This window comes from Pezoporus flaviventris, unplaced genomic scaffold, assembly GCF_033815535.1.
Source record: "Pezoporus flaviventris isolate CSIRO_AGI_PZ_B2104156 unplaced genomic scaffold, CSIRO_AGI_Pfla_v1 ptg000030l, whole genome shotgun sequence".
NCBI lineage: Eukaryota > Metazoa > Chordata > Aves > Psittaciformes > Psittacidae > Pezoporus > Pezoporus flaviventris.
Genome location: NW_026892578.1, coordinates 10,948,638 through 10,970,158, shown reverse-complemented (window position 1 = coordinate 10,970,158; position 21,521 = coordinate 10,948,638). Strand labels below are relative to the sequence as shown.

General features: G+C 39.8%; 1 protein-coding gene across 3 annotated transcripts in view; it reads left to right on the top strand.

Annotated features, from left to right (window-relative positions):
• The window catches only part of MID1 (midline 1), a 249,557-nt gene that overhangs the window by 209,800 nt on the left and 18,236 nt on the right, over positions 1-21,521 (top strand). For all 3 annotated transcript variants that reach the window (XM_061459901.1, XM_061459903.1, XM_061459902.1), the window contains exons 4-6: positions 9,053-9,160; positions 12,277-12,425; positions 16,075-16,202. In XM_061459901.1, the coding sequence (XP_061315885.1) occupies positions 9,053-9,160; positions 12,277-12,425; positions 16,075-16,202 (385 nt within the window). The remainder of the gene's footprint in view (positions 1-9,052; positions 9,161-12,276; positions 12,426-16,074; positions 16,203-21,521) is intronic.

The window sequence follows — 21,521 nt, the reverse complement described above, 5'->3', positions numbered from 1 at the left end:
AAAATTGATTCAAGGATGTCCTAAGTTGCATGCCCAGTAAGCTCTCTAGCCTTGTAGTCAAATATTATTTGCCTAAAGGATTATTTGACTGCTTTCACAAATAACTAATTAAATGTATAGGTGGTCCTATATGTATATAGATCTGCAGCGGCTATGCAAACATTTTATGGCATATACTGGAATATGTTGTTGCGTCTACAACTGTTTTGTAACTTCTGGAAATTGGTGTCATAATTATGATAATATGTCACACGGATTATATATAAATTAATAGCAGCAATTGCCATTGCCTCCTAAGGTGACTGGTTCCCTTTCATAGAATCAGAGAATAGTTAGGGTTGGAAAGGACCTTCAGATCTTCTAGCTCCAACCCCCCTGCCATGGGCAGAGACACCTCACACTAAACCATGTCACCCAAGGCTCTGTCCAACCTGGCCCTGAACACCGCCAGAGATGGAGCATTGACAACCTCCCTGGGCAACCCATTCCAGTGCCTCACCACCCTCACAGGAAAGAACATCCTCCTTATATCCAGTCTAAACTTCCCCTGTTTAAGTTTTAACCCATTACCCCTTGTTCTGTCACTACAGTCCCTAATGAAGAGTCCCTCCCCAGTATCCTTATAGGCCCCCTTCAGATACTGGAAGGCTGCTATGAGGTCTCCATGCAGCCTTCTCTTCTCCAGGCTGAACAGCCCCAACTTTCTCAGCCTGTCTTCATACGGGAGGTGCTCCAGTCCCCTGATCATCCTCGTGGCCCTTCTCTGGACTTGTTCCAACAGTTCCATGTCCTTTTTATGTTGAGGACACCAGAACTGCACACAATACTCCAAGTGAGGTCTCATGAGAGCAGAGTAGAGGGGCAGAATCACCTCCTTTGACCTGCTGGTCACGCTCCTTTTGATGCAGCCCAGGATATGGTTGGCTTTCTGGGCTGTGAGCACACACTGAAGCCGGCTCATGTTCATTTTCTCATTGACCAACACCCCTAAGTCCTTTTCTGCAGGGCTGCTCTGAATCTCTTCTTTGCCCAACCTGTAGCTGTGCCTAGGATTGCTCCAACCCAGGTGTAGGACCTTGCACTTGGCATGGTTAAACTTCATGAGGTTGGCATCGGCCCACCTCACAAGTGTGTCAAGGTACCTCTGGATGGCATTCCTTCCCTCCAGTGTATCAACTGAACCACACAGCTTGGTGTCATCGGCAAACTTGCTGAGGGTGCACTCAATCCCACTGTCCATGTCAGCGACGAAGATGTCGAACAGGACCAATCCCAACACCGATCCCTGAGGGACACCACTCGTTACTGGGCTCCAACTCAACTGGACATCTCTTTCACTCCATCTCTCCCTCTGTCTCACATTCATACACATGTATTTGTTCACATTTGTGTTAGACGAATATGCCTGCAAAACCTTGTCCTTAGACAAGAAAATGGGGTTTAGTTCACTGTTTCTAAAGGAGCAGGTAATATTTTGTTCCTGCCATTAGAGAATATAACCTGTCAGTCAAAATGTTGTTACTTTTTGGAGCCCTCTGTCTTTGTGACATTTACCTTTATTGGAACAAAATACTCCTGAGTTCCTCCTTTTTCTGCCCAACAGAAACAGCTAAACTGCAATTACAGCAGCAAGGAGACCAAAAGCATTGGTCTTTTAGTAAGTATGTTAAACACTAGGCTAAAGACTCCAGATCCTGAATGAGAATTTTAAGCACTAAACTGTTGGTTACAAAGGCACTGGCTTAATTTTCATCAAAGGATGGGCAGTCCTTTGAACTTCAATGATTATTTAGTTGGTTTTGGTTTTCTACCCTAAATGAAGCACGCTAAGGGGAGTATTTTGCTCAGTGCAAGACAAAGGCTTAGTATCAGCAGGAAAGCAAAATAAAAACAATAAATAAGTAAATATTGTTCAAAATATATTTTTATTATTTAGTTTCAAAGAAAGGATTAGCATAAAGGACAAACATAATGACTGAAAATAAATAATTAATATGACCTTTTTACTGCATTTTGAAAAAACAACATTCCTCCTAGGGCTTAGTTTCACAAACAGCTTAATCTGATTTAAGCCTCATTGTTGCTCAAAGTCTTCCCCACGTCTGTTACTGCCCTCCCTATTGTGTCAGACAGGTGAGCTCAGCCATTTCTCCAGGTGGCCACACCAGCTCCTGTGGAAAACAGGGAATACCATTTTTCTTTTTGGCAGCATGATCCCAGGGCAGTTTAACCCAGTTGTGAAACAATGGTTTGTCTTGCAATAAATGTTTTTCCTCTGGTGTGCTTTCCTATCCTGAGAAGTGTCAGCTATGGTTCCAACAGGATGCTGCATTTGTGTTTTATAAAAGCAATACTTGGTTCATTGAAGCAAGCCTAGTCAGTGGGCTTTACAGCTGTCAGAATAAACATCCCTGGAGTAGCTCTTTGTAAGAACTTTCCAGATCACCTGAGTTTTAGATTTTTTTTTATGTTGTTAGTGGAATTCCTATAAAACAATTTGTTTGTTTTCCATGAAACTTTTGTTTTGTTTTGGTTTGGTTTTGTGGTTAAATTGTAAATGTTGCTAGAGAACTGCTAGGTATCTTGCTGATTAGCTTCTCAACAGTGTGCTTCAAAGCAGAGTGGGACAAAAAACTTTAATATTTTAGTAAGTAACATGAGTATTTAAAACTTCTAAAAAAGTTTACTTTTAGTCAAGATTGGGGAAGATAGTCTTATCAGCCTGACCCAAAGTAGGTTAGATATCCTAGCCTAATCAATTCTTTATTCACAAAAATTCCTAAGTAGCTAGAGTAAGTTGCTGTATTTTAGCAGTGACCTTTGTTTAACCTGCTCCAAGACTGCCTCTAAACACAGTTCTCCTAGTTAGAGATAGATGTGGAATGCAAATAAAAACAAAGCCTCTGGCACATTTGAAATGGGAGATGACTATTCTTTTTTCTTTTGCAGGGATTCAGAATAAAAGAGTTGTAGGTGATCCATTCAGATGGCAATCTGATTAATATCAAGTATTTCCAAAGGCATTGTTTGTCATAACAGATAAGATCAGTTTTACACTTAGACTAGGTAAAGTCTGAAAAAGCTTTATTCCAAGAGTTGCTTTTGCTCTACAGAAGACAAAATTTAATAACCCATAATATCAAACAGGGATATGAAGTGAAAGAAGTTTGAATCCATGGCTCTCATTCAGCCCAGTCATCCATAAAAAGAAAGGGAAGATATGTGTCATGGTTTAAACCCTAGCCAGACAGCTTGTTCACTCACTCCCAGTGAGTGGTGCTGGGCTGAGAGCAATCAAAGGACACCACCCCCCACCACCCTCCCCCGGGGCTCTCCCCTTCCCCACTCCCAGAGGAACGGGGAGGAGGATCGAAAGGGTGCAACTCCTACGGGTTGAGACAAGAACAGTCCAGCAACCAATGTACAACACAAATCACCACCGCTACCACCAACAACAACGATAAGAGAAAATAACAAGGGAAGAGAATAGGATACCACCGGCCAAGAAACGAGTCCGACCCAGAAGCCCGTGTCCTTCCGGGTAACTCCCAGTTACCCCCCACCCCGGGCATGATGTGCTGTGGTATGGAATACCTCTTTGGCTAGCCTGGGTCAGGTGCCCCATCTCTGCTTCCTCACGGCTTTCCCTCCTCCCTAGCAGAGCATGAGCCTCACAAAGTCCTTGGCCAAACCAAAACATCATTGTTATCAGCTCTCTTCCTGAGCCGAAAGTCAAAACACAGCACTACACCACACCAGCTACCAAGAAGGAGAAAAATGACTGTTACTGCTGAACCCACGACAACATGTATTCAGAAATGCATATTAATCATCCTTCGTATTTCATTAAATAAATTAATGAAACATGGATGATGTTAAAACATTACTTCAGTGTATTGGACTCTATGAAGAAAAGTTATTCACTTTACAACATGGAGTAACTGAAAAAATAATAGGCCTTTCTATATTCTCTAGTTGAGTATAATCCTTTAATTCATCTAGACTCTCATCCAAGAAAACAGGACAATGAAGAAAGTTTTCCTATAGATACCGGCCATTATATGTCATCACTTTAGGTTGGTTTTTTGTTTGGTTTTGGATTTTTTTCTGGTTTTGGTTTTGGTATAAGAAGGAATTCAGGCTCAAAAGCTAGAGTGAACCATGTGGCAATGAGGTTATGATAATTAAGTGAAATCATTGCAATTTGCTTTTCTGATAGTTTTATTTATTTGTGAGTATATAGTAATTCTATAACCATGAAATTTAACCCATAAAATAAAGCTGATATCTCATCCTTAACCTGTATAGCCACAGCTGTGAAGAAATTATTTTTGAGGGACTGAGACCATTTTTAAATAGTAAAGCTGAGACTCAAATTCATACCTCACTTTCCAAAGTTCACAACCTACTTTCTTCCATTTTGCGTAACCAGCAGAGGACTAATGAATAAAAATCACTCTAGTTTTTATGAAATTATGCCAGAGAGTGGAGTCTTTAAAAAGCTTCCCACCCTAATTTTGGGTATCTTATTTTGCTTGACTTTTAGAGATTATTTGCCTTTTTGACACATGTTCATTTCCACTGGCAGAGAAAATTGCCTCACCTATAAAGAATCTCAGAGGCAGAGTTTTGCTCCTGCAAGGAAAATTCACTAAAAGATCCTTTGATTCCAGTATATTATTTGAGAAAGTGTTCATGGGAATGAATCTAGCCCTCTCACACAAGCTCCACTGTAACCTTGAACATCCAGCCATATTGTAGTTCTGTGCTTTCCCAAACATCTGCTGGGGACTTCGAAACCACCACATTCATTTTCTTATGACCTAAGCTGCAATTTAACTCAGGTCTCTGAAGATGAAAGCCAAGGAAGTCTCTGTAGAGAGCAGAACACTTTCCAAAGCAGTTCTCAGCTCGTGAAGCTCAGAACAACTGGCCTGTCCCTCCCCTTCAGGTCAGGAGGGCTTGTATCCAGCTCCCTGTCAGACATCTGAGGAACCCCCATTTTTCTTTTTCTTCTACACCCACTCCCTGAGGCAAGGGCCAGCAGCACCTATCCATCTGTCTAGAAAACCTGGAGAGAGCCCTGAACAGTTTTACTTCTTTGTTTTTTTCAGTAAACTGTTTGAGGTCTTCAGATATTACAGAAACAGGAATAAATTCACCACAAAAGCAGCAGGACTAGAATCAGTCCTTGCTTTCTTGTTTGTAGTAGAGAAGTCATAATTTTTGCTAAATCATAACAAGGCCTCCTAGTCAGCTTTAAAACTGACTGAAGAGAAGTTTATAAAAGTGATACTACAAAACACAAAGCTTCAGGTTTGAAGTAGTTCTGTACATGGATTTTAAGGAATTGGTTGATTCCAAAACTAAGTGTATTCATATCATTAAATTTTGTTACAGAAAGATGTCCTGAAGTCTAGCATAAACTCTCAAGCAATAGATATCTCAGATTAAAGAGTCAGCATTCATCTGGGATGGAGGAAGCCCAGATGAAGTCTGCTCTGTATGGTTCAGAGCTTCCCACAACCAAAATGAGCAGCGCAGCCTCCAGACTTTTAATGAACTCCTTGGAAAGCGGGTTTGCTTTTAATGTGGAAAAATGTAGAATGTAAAACCTCAAATATTTTCACCAGACAGAACTTGCATTCCTTGGCCAGCCCCAGCTGGAAGTTATTGTCAAGGTTGCTGTTCATCAAAGGACTCAAGCAGAAGGCAGAGCTTTATTCTGGTATTTCTGTAGCACCTGTACAGCCAAGCCCTGCTCCGTGCCTGTGGCTTTTTGGTCTGACATCTGACTCCTCAGAAACATACAAGTAAACAATATCCAATGGTAATCTCACAAATAGTCCTTTTAGGGCCACAGCTAATAGGGTGCACTTAAAGCTAGGCATGCACTCAGTTATAAAGTTATTACTGAATCAGAGGCCTTGTAGGCTGAAAATTTGATTAAGGAGTGTTTCAACTTGAGAAAAGCCCCCAGATTAAAAGTGGGGGTTTTCATATAAAGCTCAGACCTATCAAATAATTTTGGAATATTCTTTTCACTTTTAATAAGCTTGTGCGAGTAATAACATTGGAAATGTCTTCAAACTAAGTTTATAAAAGAGTAAACGTTTTAGATTTCAAAGAAAAGAGAAGTCTGCAGTCAGTGCATAAGAAATCCAACGGTTTTTTCCATGTGTTTTTTTCTTAGAAGGTTTTACTATTTAATTAATATGCTATTATTCAAGCCAATCAGAACATTAAATGAAATAATGTTGATTTAACCTTTCTGTATGTTTCATGACAGTTGCCCCAAAGATTAATTAGATGTGCTCAACAAAATGAATTGGTGATGTAAATGGTGACAGAAGTAACACTTTGAGTGGAAGCTACTCAAAAAACCTCTGAAGTGTTACTGTAATTAAGTGCCAAAATTGGCTCTGGTGGGAGCAGACCTCAATATTGACACAGACGGAGTTACACCCATGTACAGTGGGTATAATCGCTGCCCCTGACTGAGCCCATTTGGGATTCCCTGATTCTTGGTGGAATTTAGTCTGCAAGTGAAACTGGAGTCAGGGCTGGGGAAACTGGTGCGCTGGACGGCATGTTGAAAACAGCTCTGCAGAGTTTCATGCCAGAATATGGTTCATGACAGGAGGGTGTGATGACGAGATGAGATCCCAGAGTGCTGGGATGACTAGGAGAGGAGGAATAGGAGGGACAGTGATGACTGACTTCTAAGATCCTTGAGTGGTCAGTGGGGAGACACAGGCACTGCCAGAGGCTTTGGGTGAGATGATTCATGGTCTGTCTCTCCTTATGGACCATGGTGGGAAGTCAGGTAGAGCAAAGAGTTAATGCAAGGAGATAAATAGGCACCTAAAACTGCATTGTGGAAGTACTTGCTACATCTTTGCTTACTATCTGCAGATCTCCCCAGCACTTTCAGAGCCATCTGATCCCTTCCAAAATCAAATTTATTTTCTCTTTATAATCCTGATATCTTACTTAATAGTTAAGCCTGCAAAATATGCAATCAACTTTAATTTTATGAAGATTTGAGAAGGATAATCCAAAACCTTAATGAAAACAGGCTTTTGTGTACAAGTTCCCTCTTTGCCCAGGGGATTTCACATAATATGGGTATTTGTAAAATTGGCTGTGGTCCAAATTCTGATAAATACACATTCGCTTAATCTTAGTGAGCTCCATGATGTGCTTACAGGTAAATGCATGTTTAAACACGTTGGAAGAAAAGGAAAAACAGAGGCTGAGGCTGATCAAGGGACCCCCATTGGACTGAAAAATAACCAAGGGGAGAAATATAGTTACTATATGGTTACTTGCCACCTGGAACTATTCCGTGCTGTAGTTCACCACTAGCTCTTACTAGGTAAAAATAAAAGGTGACATTGCCCTAGGAGCAATTGGTCATGGATGCAGGAATGAAGGCTGTCCACCTTCTCGCAAAGTGCAAATGGAAACAGCTCTGAAATCACCTCTTTAAATTTCTCTTTATTCTATGATCAGAACTTTTTGCCTTTTTTGCTGACTCATTGTACATACATGTAAGATATACATAGTATTGCTGGTGGGGAAGTACATTTTTCTTGTCATATAGAATGTTGGCTTTTCACTGGGAAAAAAATCAATCTTCCCCAGAAACAAAACATTTTCAGCTGAGAACCAAAACTTTTCCATTTTAAGTTTTCCACAAAGGTCCATATTTTCCATAGAAAGCTAATGTACTTTGTGAGTTTTTTTGCATTAAAAAGTTTCACTGGCTCATATATTTATACTGTAAGAAACTACATGAGTAGTACAGCTATTATTTTCTATCTATCTGAGGCAAAGTGGTAATAATGAGTCAATACACACAACGTGGTAATGTCATTTGGCTCTTTGGTAATTTGAATCTGTCAGGAACCACTGTATGGACAATGAAAATAAACAGTATTTTCAAGTGTAAATTCAGCAAATCAAACATTAGGAACCATTACAAAAGTAACCAAGATGAAGTAGAGAACCTGTTGTGCTACTATATAACTCCATAGTTTGCACCTTGAATACTTAGTATAGTTCTGTTCCCCATATCAAAAAGGACATGATAGATCTGGCAAAGTTTCAGAGAATAAAAACAAGGATGATTTAAAACAAGGATGGTACAACTTTCATACAAGGAAAAACTGAATCACTTAAGGGTTTTCAATGTAAGAGGTCTTCTTTTATAGTGATCTATAAAAGCACAAGCAGCACACAGATTGTGCATAGGTGTCAGTAGTTCACTGTCCTTTCCAGTAAAAATACTTGGGATTATTACATGCAGCTGGAAGGAGACAGGTTCAAATCCCTCTAGGGGAGGCAGTTGTTCACTTCACTGCTAGTTAAGCTCTGGTGCACATTGCTGTAGGATGGGGGGCATACTTCGAGTTTTCAGGGATTGAAGAAGAGACTAAAAAAATCCACAGAATATGACTCTTCTGAGGATTAGTAATGATGTAGAAATTGTGTCTGGTTCAGGAAAACTGAGCTCCAAAAGGATAGAGGATGAGAAAATAATCACAGGAGTCATCACATATGTTGGGACTTCTTCCTAAGATGCTTTACTAGCAGATGCTAGCACTTACAGTGAGAAACAGCATACTTCACTAGATGGACTGTCTGATGCAGTACTTTTGCTCTTACGTGTATTAATATTCACTGCAGTCCTATATACGGCTTGAAACAACTGCTATGTTAAGCAGCTCCTGAAGAGCCTTCACTTCTCACTGATGCCCACTGTAACTGACATCACTCAGTACTCATAGGACCAGATTTTCTCACTTGAGTTAGAAATACCTGAGAAGTATCTATTTGCAAGTCTTATCTCCTACAAACAAGACATTTAGACTTATTTCAGTGTTTCACAAAATCCAGGACAGGGAAAAGAAGAATAACATAGAGATTACACACATAAAGGAGGAAAAAAAAAAAAAAAAGTCAAACCTAACATTTAGAAATGACAGGTTTTAAACTGGGAAAAGGAATATGTTAAAGATTTTCCTAATCATAATGGCTTGCTTTGCAGGTAAATGCATCCCGCCAAGAAACCAAGTTGATGGAAGAATGTGACCAGCTCATTGAAATAATCCAGCAAAGGCGACAAATAATTGGAACCAAAATCAAGGAAGGAAAGGTAAAAGCTTTTATTCTTTAGACCATAAGTAGGTCAATACTGCTTCCTCATATTTACGGATTTTTGACCTCAGGCACTACTAACACAAATTTGTAAAAGTCCTTATGTGGTCCTGGGTACTGCTGCTTTCATGGAAAGAGGAATGAAATATATCAGGATTGGTATCCTAGACCTCAACACTTTGTTTGGCATTTATCTTACTAAATGTGATTATGATTTTTAAGGGTAAATACAGAAATTATGTCACCATCAGTAAAAGATAATAGAATGATGACTAATTAATGATTTCTTCACTCTGTTACATGGCTGAAAGTGTTTCCTCCAAAGTTTTCATTTTCACAGTGTGTCACAACAGTTGGTATCATGGCTGGCAATTATCTACATGAATATTCTAGTGTAGATACTTTATTTGTTAAAATATTATAATTTTTTTTTCAATCGTTGTCATTCTTAAGAATAGGAAGTCTAACTTATTTACAAAAAAAAAGTTATTCAAAAATATGCAGGGGTGCAATGAAGGATGCATTTCTAATTACTGAGTTACAATTATTAGCGACAAATGTATTGAACAGGAAATATCTCTAATATTCAAGTTTCAACACATGTTGTTAGCTACCTGTTAACTCAGAAACACATTAGAGTTGAATTAATGTCCTTATTTTCTAGCTTCATTGCGTTTACTCTTTAACTGCTAAACTAACTAAGTCAAATATAAACTCTTCTTGTGTGGGAAAAGCTCAGGAAAGGAATAAAGTCAAGAGCAGGTTAAATGGTTCATGCGGCTGTCAAGATATTCCAATTAACTTGAAATGAAAAGCCTGTAGGCAAGGGCTGACTTAAGCACATTTGAAACCACAGGTACTGTATGCTGTGTGACAGAACCTGAATTTACTTATGCTGTTAACAAAACATAATTCCCTTCAAAATGGAAAAGATAGCCTTCTGCATTATTGTTTCAGTTCTCTTTCTCTGTGCAGTGAGACCAGCTGTGCTTCCAATGAAGCAGAAAACTTTCTACTAATTTGGATTTGTTCTATATGCATGAGTTGCTTTTAAAAAATCTATTGCTTGCAAAGATGTGTTCTAATGTCCATTAGAGTATGGAAAATTTTAATACAATTGACTCCAAATTTATTTGAATATAGCTGTTATCAGAATCTATCCCTATTCTTTCTTCTACCGTGTTCAACCAAAGGTGGCATCAGTGAAGGTCCAGTAAAGTTCTGGAATGCTTTGCTCCAAATGTTACCTATGTTGAAAGTTACAGGTATTCAAAAGACCCATGTGAAAAGCCACAGGAAATTATGCCCAATGTATCTTTTTAAAGGGGCCCGTGACTAAGAGTCTTTCTGGAAGGTAGGGCATGACAAATTTGTCTTTAGGACTACAGTTATGGATACAGAGCTGGAAATGATCAGGTATAAAGTCCTATCTATGCCTCCAAAGCTGCAGATTCAGACAGGAGTCTGACAGTGTGACGCAGCTCCATCCTTAATCTCACCTATCACCCAAAACCTATAAATTTTCACAGAGCATGTAACAGGGAAAACAAACAAACAAATAATATCAAATAGATAGATAATTTTGGTGCAGACATCATTCCTGTTATTGGGAGAGTGGGTGGGGAGTTGGTGAGATGAGACTCTTCCTTTTAAAGTTTATCATCACTAGACTTCTTGAAGAAGATAGAAACAAGAATCAAACAAACAAAAAACATTGTTTATATATAGACCCCACAAATTATGGCATGCCTTCTAATTGGTAAACGCTCGCAAGATAGCATTTATTTCAGTTTATTGCTTTGTTAATCAATAAGTAAGTAAAGAGGTGAGCTACTTAATACTGCAATGAACTTTTCCCTTATTAGACTTGTGTAGGCCAAATAGTAATCTCTGCAAATGCAGTTAGAGAAAACATTATGGCATTAGTTCATCCTAGAAGCTTATCAGAATATTAGGATTATCAAAATCTTTATGCTTTCCCAGCATTTTTCTCCCTTTATTGTTCCATATATAGAGGAAATACCAGTGTGACAAGACAGTAATCAGCCAGTGTTTTCTTTTTGAAAATATTCCAAAAGGTTTATCTTCCTACTGGTTTCTGCTGTTGGGTAGGTGCACTAAGATACCCTTATCTCTGCCTAGGATGCAATTACATCTGAAATTCAACTCAGCAACTTCATAGCTAGAGCTGTAACTGCTGAGATTGGAAATGTTATCTGGATTATAAATTTAGATATTTCTGCCAATCCACTCGGTTGTTAGTTTTCTCATTTTGCATGTAACTGCGTCTTAATGTCTTTCTAAACACCAGAATTATTTCATTTCCTTCCTATTTCTTACTCCTGTTCAAACTATGATCCCAATGTGATTAACAATGGGAGAAACTCCCAGACCTTTCAGGAACTAGAAGTTTTGCTAGCCAGCATTGTCTTTAAATAGAGGATTGGCTGTGCCCCTCCCTAACCTTTCAGCTAATGACTGCAGTCACATCTACTGTGTTTGTCTTCAGCACATGTGTTTGCAGTAATAATAATCAGCTAGCTCTCCAGCACTACCGTGCTTTTGTCCAGTTAAAAATATCCAACAAGAAACACCCTGTTTGATTAAAAGCACATAATGAGAAGGACAGACATGTATTGCTGGTAGAATTGAAGAATCTTTTTCTGTCAAATTTATTTTCAGATTATTTTTTATGAAACCTCAGTAACAGGAAAAAAGAAAAAGAAAAAGAAGTAGTTAATCTATAAGATGCCTCTAATACAGATCTCATCACTTCAGGGAAATGGTTATCTGAATAGCCCTTGGTTATCATGTAAGCAGAAAGTAAAAGGAAATGACGTTTCTTCTGTAGAAAAGTAGGCCAGCTGTGCTTGTTTTGGCTCTCCCCTGTTTTCCATGTGGAAAATTTGAGGCAGAAAGGGTGCGCCTGTCCCTTTATTAAAAATGTTACGTGGCTACATGGGGCTCACCATCAAGCTAGTGTGAAAGAAGCTCCTGTCAGCGAAGCCATTCATCTTAATTCCCCTTTGCATTCCAGCTTTGCCTCGGCAGTGCAAATGCAATTATGATTTGTGACTTTAGAGATGTGACTGTTTTCTTATGTTTCCACTAAAGGTGGTGAGGTTGAGAAAACTGGCTCAGCAGATTGCGAACTGCAAACAGTGCATTGAGCGCTCGACATCCCTCATCTCTCAGGCTGAACAGTCACTGAAGGAGAATGATCATGCTCGCTTCCTGCAAACTGCTAAAAATATCACTGAAAGGTAAAGAAGGTGTCCTTTCAATAAATAGAAAAACCTCAGTTTAAAGCAGACAGGTTGTCATAGTTGCTGTATTGTCTTGTCCTACCACAGATGTGGTCAAAGGCAGAAGATTAATTGACACATTCCCTCAAAACACTACTTTGTGCTGCACCAGAGTGGGAAGGACCTTACTGTACTGTTAAATCAGAACATTTCTTTGAAAAGAGGATCAGTCAAAGAAGGTTGCGAAATGAGTCTGAACAGTACTAGCATGTACAAAGGAAGGAGGCTGCCAAGCAGATGTCTGCTGCTAAACACACAACAAAAAAAAAGAGGTTTCTGGAAGCTGAAATCAGTCAGCAAGTACATTCCTTAGAAGAAATTCTCAATTATCTTAATGGATTCATATTCTTCACAAAATAATGAGTGGCGAGGTAATGAAATGTGTAACGTTAGGAACCTGAAACATGCCTCTCTGAGGTAGCCCACTCAAACAGTTGGAGATTCAACAGCCTGAGTGTCTGGAAGCTTAGGGCAGCTGCTGTGTTGAGTCTGTGGGTGCTTCTAGGATCCTAGCTCCTCTCCAGCATGCCAGATATATCAAGGAGTGAAAACAAGGGAGCAAGTCTTTCCAGGAGTAAGTCTTTCTGTGCTTCAGAAAATTTGGTCTGTTTTTTCAGTGCAGTGTTGTAAAGGCTGAAACATTACACTGAATTTCAGCAGCATTTTCTGAAGAAAAAATGGTCTGTTGGAATTCTCAGCCTGTTCAGCCACAAGTCAGGAAAAAAAAAAAAAAAAAGAGAATGTATCTGGACAATGAAGAAAAAGCTATGAAAATTGTGCTCATTCATTCAGCTGTTTTTTTAATCTCTGGGTTCACATTATATCTTCGCATTGTCCAGCCAGTTTTCAATGAATTTGAAGCATGAAATTCCCTGCTTTTATTATTTGTCTTCTGTCACTTACTCTGGAGTGCTGTATGCAGATTCTCTGAATATAGGGTTTCAACAAAGCTATTTAATAAAATTTATAAATAAGCCAGCAACACTGTGTTGCTCATTACAGATTCAGAAAATTGAAAATCTGTTGAGAAAAGCATAGCAAAGGAAGGGAAGACAAGGCAAGGCCATGGATCACATGTGATCTGTCAGATTTAGATCTTGGTTTATATTCTGTCACCAAGGTACGTTGTGACATCCCAACTGAAGCTGACAGTAAAACTACCATGTGAGTATGATAAGTAAAAAGATGAAGGTGGGAGTCTGTCCTTTTTCAATATTCAGGGGAACAGAAATATGCAGAAACACGAAGCTTTGTAACTCACTATTGGAGAATATAAAAAGAAGCTCCATTTTGAACTTGTAAACATGAACAATTGCATCATAAATACAGTCACAGGAGAGATACTCAGAGTACAGACATGAGACCAGCTGACATATGTGCCCAATCAAATCTAATTCTTGACTTTCACAGATTGCTGTCTGTAATGAGATGGCTGTGAAAACCTTGAAATTCAAAGAATCATATCAAGCAGTGGATAAAACTGGGGGGGGGGGGGGGGGGGTTGAAACCAAGTGCTTGTAGACAAATTGCAAGAGGAAAAAGAGACGAAGTCTGATTAATAAATTATTCCCCACATGTAATTCTCTGAGTTGTCATGTAGTGAGCAATATTTTGTTTGCTTCTAGAGTGCTTATATAACAGTCTCTCCAGGGCCTGAGCTCCAGCAGCTAAAACAGTCTCCTGAAATTATGCTCATTGCATTTCTTCATTCACATATTTCAAAGTAACTGCAGCGTAATATTCTCTGTTGTAAGCCCAACAGGTAACTGTGTAAGCAAAGACGTTACATACACTACAGTGATTTAGGTTGTGCATTATTTACAGTGGGTGAAACACATTTATCCTATAAAAACGATTTCCAACCAAGTACAGTGTCAGATAGAGCAGGCAGAATTACAAGAGGAAATTCAGTCCTCTAAACCTAACATGGTGACATGGTGCCTGAAACTGCAAGCTCTTGAGCTCACCAAAAACTGGCTTTAACACATGTACTCACAGTGCACCTTTTGTGTAGCCCCAAAAACCAGTCCAAAAGGGCCTGGTGATATGGTCTTCTTCACACACTCCATATGTGCTTTATGGACATATACAAAGAAGCCCTTAATCTTAGATACCTTAATGCTGGCTTGTCAGTAAGGCTTTTCCTAATTTTGCAGAGGTGTACATCGCCCTGAGTTTGCCCCAAGACAAACTTTTGCCTGCAAGAAATGGATGTGTTTTTTTTCCTACTAGATGTAAAAATGCCATAGTGTAATTGCAGAAAAACTACTGGGGGATGGGGGAGAAAAAAAAAAACAAACGAAGACGTGAAAGAGTTCAAGGTATTTTTCCCTCTAAATACATGGGGCAAAAAAGTACTTTAATTATTCTCTCTAAAAATACCCAACCAAGATATTTTATCTGTACTAGGATCTACTTCAAACGAAGTTCTACAACCACAGCTGCCAGAGAGCAGTGCTGAAAACTGTATAACAAGAATTATTGACTAGCAAACCTCCTCAGCAGTGTTTTTGAAAACTATGCTGAAGACAATGAGATGTGCAGCTCAGTTTTTTATTTTCCTAACTGTATTTTCCTGAAATACTACACATGAAAGATATGACAACATAGCTCTTGGTAGCTCTTTGGCCTGGTACCCAAATTTGAGCCCTGTCTGCAGAGAAATACTGTAATTTGGGAAAATGTTAATTGAAGCAATCAAAATATTTTGATCTGTTGTGTCATGAGTGACAGAAAATGGATATGGATTGTGTGCATGGTTGTATGTTTACCTCCAAACTGGAACAAAGTTCTGTGGTATAACATGAGGTCTGATAATCTCTTTGCTTAAATGGACCAAACTTGCTGTAAGCATATCCAGTATCCAGCTCTCCAGTAACATCTATTTTGAGATACCAAGCTGAAGGAGCTGAAAAATCAATCCATCCTGGTGGCTGTTTTCTTGTGAAAGCTCGTCTCTTTAAATTCATACAGCTGGACAGACAAAAAGTCAATGTCGCTCCTGAAATTAAATGGGGAAGGAAACTTCAATTTTGGAGGAAATGTTAGTATGCACACATGCTTTACAGGGAAAAGCCTTTCAAAATAAACTGTGATGACATCTGCTTGTTTTATGTGTCCCCCGTGCTTTTGAAGTTAACAGCAATGTGCTGTGATGAACAACTGAGGAGGTGCAGGGATCTGCCTTTGGGACAGGAGTGCCAAGGAATGCCTGGAGCAAAAAGCTGCTTGGGAAAATAAGGGTTGGGAGAGATTCAGAATCTTTCAGGATTGCTTAAAACACATATGAAAATGGTTCTACTTTGTTTCAGTGGGTGACTACAAGGGGACAATTCAAGGTATATTGCTGCTTTATCAGTATTTTGTTAAAAACTGATAGGACACTACATGTTATGCAAAAGCTGAGTAGTAAGAGATTTTTCCTGGAGATACTTCTTGCAAAAATAAACTGCAGGGGAAGCTCCTAACTTCAACCATAGAAATAAAATACATGTAAAAGTTTTTTGTCAAGCTTCTTGAGAAGTGACAGCAATCATAATGGTCAGGTCCTACCTTGATGTAGAAGTTATTGTCTTGAATGCTGAAAGACATCTTCTTTTCATTGTAGGGTTTCCATGGCAACTGCATCCTCCCAGGTTCTAATTCCTGAAATTAATCTCAACGACACTTTCGATACCTTCGCACTTGATTTTACCAGGGAGAAGAAATTGTTGGAATGCCTTGATTATCTTACAGGTAATTTTTTTCTCAAGGTGCTGCTAACATATTTTCCTCTCAAAATAGTAGTGATTGGATCTTCATTTCTCTCTGTGGTCAGTTAACTTCAGCTGACTGCCAGGTGCCCACCAAGCCAGTCCCTCACTCCACTTTGTCAGTAAGATGGGATGATCAAATAAGATTAAAAGCTTGTGGACTGAGATAAGGACAGGGAGATCACTCCACAATTAATGCTATAGGCAGAACAGACTCAGCTTGGGGAACATTAATGTAATTTATTGACAGTCAATTGTAAAAGTAGGATACTGAGAAATAAAAGTAAAGACAAAAACATTTTCCCCCATCCCATCTCCTCAGACTCCACTTCCAGTTCTTCTGCCTCCTCCCCCCAGGTAGCACACAGGGATGGGGAATGGGGGTTGCAGTCAGTTCATCGCAGATCATCTCTAACACTACTTCATCCTCACTCTCTTCTCCTGCCCTGGCATGGGCTTCCTTCCACACAATGCAGCTCATCATGAACTTCTCCAACATGGGGACTTCTAACAGGCCACAGTTCTCCAAGAGCTGCTCCAGCATGGGTCCTTTCCATGGGGTACAGTCCTTTAGCAATGGACTTCTTCATTGTGGGTCCCCATGGGCCATGATTCCTGCCAGAAGACTTGCTCCTGCATGGACTTCAGCTCCTGCAGGCTGCAGCTTCCTTCACGGCATATCCACCTACTCGAATGTGGGTCCTCTACAGGCTGCAGTGTGGATATCTGCTCCACTGTGGATCTCTGTAGGCTACAACAGGACAGCCTGCCTCAACATGGTCTGCACCACAGTCTGCAGGAGAATCTCTGCTTTGGTGGCTGGAGTTCCTCTTCCCCTCCTTCTTCATGGACCTTGGTGTTTGCAGAGCTGTTTCTCTCGTATTTTCTCACTCCTCTTTCTCTCAGCTGCTGTACAGCCTCTTTTACCCTGTCTTAAATACGTTATCACATTGGCATTACCAGCATCAGTGATGAGTAGCAGTGGGTCTGCCTTAGAACTGGCTGTGTCTAACACGAGGTCAGCACTGGTCATTTCACACAGAAGTGACCCCTGCAGCCCAACCACCACCAGAACCTTGCCACATAAACGCAATACACTTTCCCTCTTAATCCTTGATATATTACCCCCAGCAGCCCCAGAAAGTCCCAGCACAACATTAGTTGTGCTACAGAGCACAACTGGGATTCATTCCTCCTCTCCTTGCATTCCTCCCCACTAGGGTGTGGGCAAGTGAGAGTGAGAAATGGTTAAATGCCACTGCAGCAGAATGAAATGAAAAAACAGCTGGAGCAGGCATTGGAGGAAGAGCAGTGACCAAATCCCATTTCCCAGGGGACACATGCTCCACACGTTACCGTTTCCTTTGGGGCTGCCTCCTCGCTGTGGCAGATTGCAGCCTGGCAGATTCTGCATAAGCAACCAGGAGCTGCTCAAACAATTAACATCAAGGGCTCAGCACTGGAAGATGTTTTCTCATTGCCAGTGGTACTGTGTACTTCCCACACCACAGAACCAGAGGACCTCCTTGTGTCTGGGACTAGAGAGCACACAGTGTGCTCTGTGCCAGGGTGTGGGGTGAGCTCTCCACAGAGCAGAGCCCCAGCTCACTTACCGGAAAGCTTTGGCCTGAAGAAGCCAGCAGGTTTAGACACTCAGTGAAGGCCTGAGTAATGTGCCATCTTAGAGTATATAATGACTCACACAAAGATACAAATTACTGTAATTTAGGCTGTTTTGATTTCAATGCCAGAATAGAACAATTCATTCCAGTTCAATTGAAAACAGAAGAGAGTCAGGGTAGGGTTTCATTTTGCAGGGTCTTGAAGCATCTGCTGTTAACAGCGAGAATTTGCAATGAAAGTCACAAAGCACTGTTTGAAAACCACTTGAAAACATTTCCTGGACCTATTCTCTTTGCCCAGTTTGCAGGAGATATACCTGTGTTATTTCAGATGAATATGAGAACATGGAAACTCTCCATTGCCAACCACTGAATCTTTTCCATTCAGAGGTCTGACTTATGGCTTTTCTTCAGAGGAAAGGCAGAGAGAGTTTGGTTTTCAGCCTGCAGAAGAGATGGCTTAGAGGAGACCTTTATTGTGGCTTTTCAGTACTTAAAGGGGGCTTATAAGAAAGATGGGGACAAACTTTTAGTAGGACCTGTTCCGATAGGACAAGGGATAGTGGTTTTAAATTAAAGAAGGGTAGATTCAAATTATATATAAGGAAGATTTTTTTACAAAGAGGGTGGTGAAACACTGGAGCAGGTTGCTTAGAGAGGTGGTAGATGCCCTATCTCTGGGAACACTCAAGGCCAGGCTGGACAGGTCTCTGAGCAACCTGGTCTACTTGAATATATCCCTGCTCATTGCAGGAGAGGGCTGGAATACATGACCTTTAAAGGTCCTTCCAACCTAAACTACTTAATGAATAGGTGAACAGATGAGTACTGGGAAGACCAAGACACTCTGCATGCACAGAGCAGTATCCCCTGTGCCTTATAGACCTGTGGGATTCTTGCCATATCAGAAAGAGATTTTATCTGCAAGAAATATCTGTATCACTGTGTAAATGGTGAATACAATTAGTGTTTAACACCTACTCAAGTAAATAATGCATAACAATAATGTGGTGAGAGTTATTTGAGCTTTTTATACATTACCAGTGAAACATGATGTCTGCCTCTCCCCAAAGTCTGCTGAATTTTGCCACCATGCTGAGTATTCACCACCAAAATTACAAAAAGCCAAGATATTAAAGGAATTATTACTAAAAAGCCAGACTTATTTGCCCTAACCTAGGAACTTACTGGTAAAATAATCAGTCTCAGCTTCCTTTATAGTCAAAGAAGAGAAATAACCACCTTATTTTAAGGCACATATATATCAGGTCAGTTCACTCCATTCTGGAGGTGCCTGCTTCTCCCTGTTGACTTCAAACAGATGCTAGAGAGACTCAAAGATAATTAGATCTTTAAAGTTAGACAAGGTGAATTCTGCCTAGTAGTCTATTCTCACACTATGCAGGTCTTCTCCCCTTTGTGCATCATACGGGAACACTACCAGCTTAACTGCTATACACTACAGAAAATGAAGGTTGTAGCTGTGCCAAAAAAAAGGGTCATCTTGCTAAAAGGATCCTTTCCATGGTCCATCATGCTGGCTGTGTCATTTACACAACTTCTTTTCTGCTGCCTTCCTACCCCATCCATACTCTGGAAAAATTGCTTAAATTGCAGTCTAAGGAGACTTGCAAATGTATCTAGCAGTTTAGTTGTTTTTTCCTAATCTACCAATTTTATTCTTGCCCTTGATACCCAGTGAAGAACAGTTTTAGTTGCCTCTGTCTTTGTGCTTTTTTCTTTATGTTAATAAATAGCATATTGCTGCAATGGCAAAATCCAAAACATGTGTCTCAATTATCTGAGCACCAAATACAGCCTATGCAGACAGTTAAAATACATTTATGTAAATATATGTATATATGTAATGTATATGTGTATATGTATAGTCCCAACAGTTTAATGCTCTTCATTATTCTTTATTGTTGCTCAGAAACTCTGGAGGAAGATTTTATTTTACCCCTTTTGGATTGGTGCATGGAGTCTTCATAGATCTTAAACTGAAAACTTTGTGACAGAGTGAATTGGCCTTTACTTTTATCATGTTTCACAGTTAAGTAAAATGAAGACCATTTGTAAGTCATAGCGGTACACCTATGTTGTGAATTAAGTGAAGAAGCCTATCTTATATAGAATCTATGATCTTTACTGCTTCTGAACAACACGTCAAAGCCTAAATTCCAGCTTCATCCTCTGTGCTGTCACTTGTCTTTGAAGCAGCTGACATTGGCTGTCTTCTGGAGATTTTCTTCTGCTTTGCTTCTTCCCAGTGTTCCCTTTTTCAGGTCGTCTTCATTCTCCATCTCCCCAGCCCCACTTTTCAATGTGACATATTGAAATTTGCATCATTCTTTCTTCCTAGGCTATTTCTTTCCCAAATATAAATTTAATTAGTTTGTGCTTATCATTTACATAGCTGTCTGTCAAAAGCTTCTACTATCCAAATGGAAATCTCTGAATTCTCTCTGAAAGTTTCCAGACAGACATTGAAATGTCAAGCTTAGTATATTAAAACAATACCCTTAATCTTCCTCTGACTTCCATTCTCTGTATATATAGCCTTGATGTCTTTTGAAAACTTTCTTATCTTGCCAGTTGCTCAAGCTCTTCATCTGGAACTCATCTTTTCCTAAACATGTATCTAGCTACATTCAGGCAGTGCTTATGACTTGCAAACTCTCTGCACAATATTATTGACATAAGGACTTCTTTTATCCATTGTGGATCAAAAATACTTGTTCCATGTCTTAATACTTTGAAATCAATTGAAGGAACATCTATTCTTTGACCTTGAAATTTGTCCTTCTTCAGAAATCCCATCTGAAACTATGCTAAATTTTCTTCAACCATTATTTTAGCTATGACTGCACAAAGAAATATGTATTGCCTAGCTTATGCCAGCAGTTTTTTCACATGAAAACAACTTCATTCTGGAAATCCTTTACAACCTGTCATTCCTCTTAACTCTTTCAGTATTAGATCAAAAACTACCTCCAGCCAGTGCAGTCTCATGCTTTGGGTATAATCTCTTCTCATTCTGTTCTTCTTGAACAGTTCTGGTCTACCCAAAACCTATGTACAGATGTTTGCATGACTGAGCTGTCAAGTGCCAACTCATGCATGACATGTTACTAATACACCAAATGTGTATACACATCTGATGTAACTGTGCCTTTCAAATTCCTGCATGCTGGTTCAGTCCAGTGTGGAGCCAGTAATGAACAGCTGAGAGAAGTTCAGAGCAGTTTGCTGAACTCCCTCATGTTTATACCAGCAAGAAGATGGCTTAGATCTTCCTTTTTCGCTCAGTTTCAAAAACCATAAGGAGCCCTTACCAAGTCAATCACCCCATGACAGCAGGGAGAGGGAGACTGAGCAAACAAAACAAAATTAAGGTGGTTTTAATCAATCTTTGTGACCCTGCGATGAGAGGATGTAGATGTAGTCTCAATAGCCACGGAGGAGCTGCTGGATTCATGCTGGGATTCACCAGTCAGAGACTGCAGCTTCCCTAAACTGTGTCTCAGGCATACAGACCATGTGTCTGCTTTAGAGCAAAAGTCATGCAGATGACACTGAAAGGAGGGTTAGACTGACCTGATTGAAAGGGAGAGGTATGCTCACAAGGTCAGTTAATGCTGGGAGCAAATTTTAAAAACTGCTTTTCAGATATTAACTGC